We start from the raw sequence: 7,500 nt of genomic DNA on the forward strand, positions 1-7,500 counted from the left end.
TTAAATAATGTAAGCACAAATGAATACGATAACTTTAGCTCCAATTCAATTAGTAGTTCAGAAGATAACATATTAAATGTTAGTAATAAAAGTGAACAAAAACAATTAAAAGATGATAATAATAAGAATGATAAATATGAAAAAAATATTTCGTCAAAAAATATTAAGCAGTCACATAAAATGAATAAATATGATAATATATATGATAATAAAAATGATAATAATAAATATAATTATAGTAATAATAGTAGTAATATTAATATTAATAACAATTATTATACTGATGATAATATGAAAGAAAATAATTTAGAAGATTCAAATAATGATGATAGTAGTGCTCTTAATTATACCGATGATGAAAATGTTGATCCAGAAAATAATTTAAGTGTTATACGAACTTTTATAAGAAATATAATCGATGATAATATTATAAATAATATAAAATATATTCATTATTTTATATATTGTTTTACAAAATTCTCACAAATTCTCTTTTTTATACTAAGGAAATTTGGATACTTTCTAGTTATATTAACCCTACTTACATGTGGTCTTAGTATATATTTTTATCCTATGATTGTCAGAACATTAAGATGTATAATTTTCTTATGTGGATTTGTAATATTAACATATAATTTTAAGCCTATGAATATTGTCTATAGATTTATATCCTGTTTTCATGAATATTATTATTTGGAAAGAAAAAGAAGACGTACCAGTATTTATAATTATGACTAGCTAATAATAAAAGCATAATGAACAAACACCCAGTATAAATATATTTATTACTATAGAAGAGAAAAAAAAAAAAAAAAAAATTTTTTTTTTTTTTTTTTTTTCCATCATTCATTTAATTTATATTTTAATTGAAAAATGTTATCATAAATATTTGTTATTATTATAAACTTTTAAAAAAAAAATATCTACACAGAATTGTAAAAAATTCAACCATTCAACCATTCAACCATTCAACCATTCAACCATTCAACCATTCAACCATTCAACCATTCAACCATTCAACCATTCAACCATTCAACCATTCAACCATTCAACCATTCAACCATTCAACCATTCAACCATTCAACCATTCAACCATTCAACCATTCAACCATTTTTTTTTTTTTTACTGTCACAGGATGTATACATGTGTATATATATATATATATATATATATTTATATATATTATATACATTTTTATTTTTTTATTTTTTTATTTTTTTAATTATATCAAAATATATACCCATAATAAATCATTTGTTTGTATGTGTTTATTTATCATTTTTATGAGTTTAATAAAAATATATTTATGTTTTTCTTTCTTTCTTTGTTTTTTTTTTTTTTTTTTTTTTGTGTATAGAAACAAAGATTATTCAATTGGATATAAAAATGTATATGTTTGGTAAATATATGAATATAATATATTATATAATCAAATGATATTTTTATTTATGTTCTTCCTTCTAATATTAATCATTTATTTTAAAATAATCACAATGTTATATATATATATATATATGTATGTATGTATGTATGTATGTATGTTTCATCCTTTTATTATTATTTTTTTAATATATACATAACATTTAAGAAAAAACTCTTATTTATAAATTAAATTCAATGCATGAAATTGTTTGATTATAAACATAAGAATAAATCCGAACTACATATTATAAGGTTATCATATGGCGAATTTTTTTTTTTTTTTTGCTTTTTTAACATATTTATATGTTCATATCAAATAAACCATTTATATATTTTTTTTTTTTTATCAGTATGTTTTATATAAAAAGAAAAAGTTATAAATATGGAAATATAATTATATAAATTATATAAATATTAGTTTTGCTTTAAATACATATAAGATATATTATTTATATATATATTTTTTTTAAATCATATAATATCTATATAAATATATGCATATATATATATATATATAATATATAATATGACGCATAAATTTATATACGAACCGAATTTTCTTTTTGATTGATTTAAAAAAAAAAAAAAAAAGAGAAAAACCATATTTATATGGATATAATATTTTTAAAGTATAGAAAAAAATAATATATATTTATATACATTTATATTAATGAAAAAGCAAACAGCAATATTATAATAAATTACAAAAAAAAAAAAAAATTAGATTATCTCAATTAAAAGAACAATATATAAATAATTAATCCATGCTATTTTTTGATATATATAAGAATTTAATGCCTTATATTATAAATAATTATATGAAGAGAAATAAATAAATAAATAAATATATAAACATATATATTATATATATATATATATATATAGTTATACATTATGATTTTGAAAAAATAGATATATACTATTAATTGTATATGTTTATTTAAAATATTACATAAAGCATATTTTTATTAATTGTAATATATAGATTTTTTATTATAATAATATTATATATATATATATATATATATATATTTTTTTTTTTTTGTTAAATAGCGAAATAAAAATGCATATAAAAACCTGACCTTTGTAATCTTTATTTGATTACTTCCTTCTTCATTCCTTCTTTGTTTGTTTGTTTGTTTCCCTTTTTTTTTTTTTTTTTTTTTTTTTTAGTTAATTCTTTTATATGTATATAATCATATAATAATATTATAAGACAATTGGACAATGATTACAAAAAGGTAAAAGTAATAATTTTCTAAAGTATAATATAATATTATAATAATATAATATAAATTTTTAATAAAATTTAATAAAATGCATTTGTAAAGTTTATAAATACTTATCGACCATAAGTCGTTTAAGAAAAAAAAAAAAAAGAAAAAAAAAAAAAAATATTACAAAAATATTATAGTGTATTATATTTTATCATATCATCTTTTTTATATAAAGGTTTATTTTTTTTTATATTTTTGTTACGGCACATCAAGCAACTATAAATATTTAAGATCAACCACCAAAAAAAAAAAAAAAAAAAAAAAAAAAAAACATTATTTATGGTATTTTAAAAAATGGATTTGACGTCGTTAAAAAATGAAATGACAAAAAATATAAAAAATGATGTATTTAAAAATATGAGTATTAATAATAATAAAGTGAAATATGAACCTTTTGGAAAACCACCACCAGGATATATTCCGGGTAAAGGTAGAGGAGTAACAGGATTTTCAGGAGGTGTGAGTAGAGATGATACAACGGATGATAAAGATAAGAATGATTATTCAGATTTTAATTATGATGAATTTCATGGATATTCTGAATCCTTATTTAAAGATACAGAATATGATGAAGAAGATAAAGAAGCCGATGAAATATATGATAAGATTGATTCTCTTATGGATATTCGAAGAAAAAGTAGAAGAGAAAATAAACTGAAAGAAGAAATATCAAAAATGAGAGCCACAAAACCTACCATAACACAACAATTTGGTGATTTAAAAAAAAATCTTGCTAATGTTACAATAGAAGAATGGGAATCCATTCCAACCGTTTTACAATATTCATCTAAACAAAAACAAAAAAAAGTTCAAAAAAATTATTTACCTGCTCCGGATTCTTTAATTATGAGTAGAATTAATGAATCGAATATACATCTTAATTTTAATAATTCTGCATCAAGTCAAAGTGGCCATAAGACACCTATTGGCTTAGGTTATCAATCCTCATTAGGTGTACAAACTCCATTAGGTTTAAGAACTCCTTATGGTTTACAAAATTCGTTGAGTGGTTTAAAAACACCATTAAGTGGTTTACAAAACTCGTTGAGTGGTTTGAAAACACCATTAAGTGGTTTACAAAATTCGTTGAGTGGTTTGAAAACACCATTAAGTGGTTTACAAAATTCGTTGAGTGGTTTGAAAACACCATTAAGTGGTTTACAAACACCATATATGAGAAATCCATCCTCATTATTTGGTATGGATACACCATTAATAAATAATAATATTAAATCAAATATGTCTATTAGCGGTTTGAATACTCCATTTACCTTATCAGGATATAATACACCGCTGAGCGCATCAAATGTTAGTGGTTATAATACTCCCTTGTTTAATAATACACACAAATTATCCTTAAACGATTTAGGGGAAGCAAGGGGGACTGTGTTATCAGTAAAATTAGATGAGCTTATAGACAATGTCGAAGGACAAACTGTTATTGACCCTAAGGGATATTTAACTAATTTGAATGCGAGTAGTTTAATTAATGATGCTGATATAGCTGACATAAATAAAGCTAGATCATTATTAAAATCTGTTATAAGTACGAACCCAAAACATGGTCCAGGTTGGATAGCTGCTGCAAGAATTGAAGAATTAGCTCAAAGAAAAGATAAAGCTAAAGAAATAATTATGAAGGGTTGTGTGGTATGTTCAAAAAATGAAGATATATGGTTAGAAGCTGTTAGGCTAGAAGAAAAATTAAGTGAAGTTAAAATTATTCTAGCAAAAGCAATTAAACATATACCCACATCTGTTAAGTTATGGTTAGAAGCATATAAAAAAGAAAAAAATGTAGATGATAAAAGAAAAGTATTGAGAAAAGCCATAGAGTGTATACCAAACTCAGTGAAATTATGGAAAGAAGCTATCTCTTTAGAAAATGAAAATAATGCATATATATTATTAAAAAGAGCAGTTGAATGTATACCTCAATCTATTGAAATGTGGATAGCCTTAGCTCGATTATGTACCTATACAGAAGCACAAAAAGTTTTGAATGAAGCAAGAAAAAAAATACCAACCAGTGCAGAAATATGGATTAATGCATCACAATTGGAAGAAAAACAAGGAAATATAAAAATGGTAGATATTATTATTAAAAGATGTATAGAAAATTTATCTTCCAAAAATGTAATCTTTGATAGGGACAAGTGGATAAAATTTGCGGAAGAATGTGAACAATCAAAATTTACACATACATGTGAAAGTATTATAAGAAATACTATGCATATAGGTGTAGAAACATTAAATAAAAAAAGAATATATAAACAAGATGCTCAAAATTGTATTCATAATAAATCTATACATACGGCAAGAACTCTATATAATGAAGCATTAAAAATATTTAAAACCAAAAAATCCTTATGGCTAGCATTAGCAAATTTAGAACTTACTCATGGAAAAAGAGAAGATGTTGATGAGGTTTTACACAGAGCTGTACAGAGTTGTCCCCATTCGAGTGTTCTATGGCTAATGTTAGCTAAACAAAAATGGCTAAATAATGAAATTGATAAAGCACGGGAAATTTTAGCTGAGTCCTTTATACATAATCAAAATACTGAAGAGATATCTCTAGCGGCCATTAAATTAGAAAGAGAAAATAATGAATTTGATAGAGCTCGATTTTTATTGAAAAAATCAAGGGTACAATGTAATACACCCAAAATATGGATGCAGTCTGTTCAACTCGAGAGGTTATTAAGAAATTATAAAGAAGCCAAAATGTTGGCTCATGAAGCTTTAAAAATACACAAACACTTTGATAAATTGTATATGATAGCTGGTCAGATAGAATTAGAAATGTATAAATATTCAAATGATACTAATATAAATATAAATATAACAAGTCATAAAACATATATCAAAAATGGTTGTGATGATACTAAATCGGATGATAGTAAAGATAAGAATATTAATACAAAACGTACAACATCCCCAAAGCATTATACTACCACTAATAATAATGATGATGATGCTAATAATGATAGCAGCTGTACCTCTAATAATTTTCATAATAAACAAAATGGAGATAATAAAAATATAAATGTTAATAATAAAAAGGAAGAATTTATTAATATTACTAATGATCCATATAAAAACGCTCAAAATATATATGAAGAAGGTTTAAAATATTGTGCGTCATCAATTAATTTATGGATATGTGCTATCGATTTACAAATAGAAAAAAAGAATTATACAGGTGCTAGAGCTTTGACGGAGAAAGCAAAAATCAAAATCAAGTATTTAAATTCTTTTAATAATAATAGTCATATTTTAAAAAGTAAAGAAATTATTGAAACGAATGAACAAAATTATGATACACAGGATGATGAATATAATAACTTAAATAAAAATATGGACGGCTCCAAGAGTGTTAATAATACTACAGCTAGTAATATTTCCAAATCCAAAAATGAACTTGAAAAAAAGTCATCAGTTAATAATAATGCTTATATTAAAATTATCGAAAATTATGATTTATTATGGTTAAAATTAATAGAAATTGAATTATGTTGTAATAATAAAAATTTAAATCCTATAATTTCGGAAGCATTGAAAGAATGTCCGTCCTCTGGTATTTTATGGTCAAAAGCTATAGAACTAGAAAATAAAAATTTACAAAACAGTAAATCGGTTAGTGCATTTAATCACTGTGGTAATAATGCGTATGTTATATTAACAGTGGCAAAATTATTCTGGGTCAATTTTAAAATACAAAAAGCTAGGAAATGGTTCTATAGAGTAATTAACCTAAATCCGCATTTTGGAGATGGATGGGCAACATTTCTAGCTTTCGAAATTGATCAACAAAATGAAATAAATCAAAAAGATATAATAAACAAATGTATAAAAGCTGAACCAAACAGAGGTAATAATATATACATAAATAGATAAATAAATAAATATATATATATATATATATATATATTTATTTATTTATTTATATATTATTATAATGTTATTTATAGCTCCTCGTTCAAGTGCATATCATACCTTGTACCTTGTTTTATATATATTATATATTTATATACATGTATGTATTCATTTATTATTTTTTTTTATTTATATGTTCATGTTACATTTTTAATTTTTTTTTGTTAGGCTATTTGTGGAACAAAATTACAAAGAGAGTAGAAAACTGGAGGCTAAAATATCCACAAAAATTATATAAATATATTAAGGATATATATCCCCATGTTTTAAATAAAAAAATTTCAGACCCAATTTGGAATATTATTACGGACGAAAATGCAGATACTAGTTTTTTGTTAACAAATCAAGAGAACGATAAAGAAAAAAAAGATCAAGGTAATGAATCTGTTGACGATGAAAAAGATTATGAAAAAGAAACAAATAATAACGTTGAGGAAGATCCAGAGAAAGATTCAAAGGAACAAGGTAAAAGGAAATCAAAAGAGAAAATTCTTAATGAAAAAGATACAACGAAAAACAAGAGAAAAGATATAAGCACTAATGAAGATGAAAAAGATAGAAAAAAAAAGAAAAAATAAATCATCTCATAAAAATTAATTAGTGTATGTCTTTTTTTTTTTTTATTTACTTATCATTTTATGAATTACATATTATTTTATAATATATTTTAATATAATTTTTTTTTGTTTTAATATAAAATGTATTCAAAATTATAATTTTATATGATGCATAGAATATTCTATTTTTGTATAAGTTAAATTGTTAATATGTATATATATATATATGTTATTTTTCTTATAATTAATTAGACTTTATAAAAAATTCAATTTATACAATTAAATATGTTTCAAAATAGTTTTC

General features: G+C 22.3%; 2 protein-coding genes across 2 annotated transcripts in view; both read left to right on the forward strand.

Moving 5' to 3' along the window:
* Positions 1 to 738, forward strand: part of PF3D7_1110100 (conserved Plasmodium protein, unknown function) — a gene marked incomplete at both ends in the record, with an annotated part of 2,553 nt that extends 1,815 nt beyond the window's left edge. Inside the window, one exon of the mRNA XM_001347744.2 lies at positions 1 to 738. This exon is cut by the window's left edge and continues 1,815 nt beyond it. Coding sequence (XP_001347780.2) covers positions 1 to 738 — 738 coding nt within the window.
* A 2,256-nt stretch (positions 739 to 2,994) lies between these two features.
* On the forward strand, positions 2,995 to 7,217 carry PF3D7_1110200 (pre-mRNA-processing factor 6, putative; the record flags this gene model as incomplete). The annotated part of the gene is made up of 2 exons (XM_001347745.1): positions 2,995 to 6,574; positions 6,808 to 7,217. 2 exons carry the CDS (start codon positions 2,995 to 2,997, stop codon positions 7,215 to 7,217), a joined length of 3,990 nt encoding a protein of 1,329 aa, XP_001347781.1.
* Positions 7,218 to 7,500: the final 283 nt, after the last annotated feature.

Source organism: Plasmodium falciparum, assembly GCF_000002765.6.
Source record: "Plasmodium falciparum 3D7 genome assembly, chromosome: 11".
Taxonomy (NCBI): Eukaryota; Apicomplexa; class Aconoidasida; order Haemosporida; family Plasmodiidae; genus Plasmodium; species Plasmodium falciparum.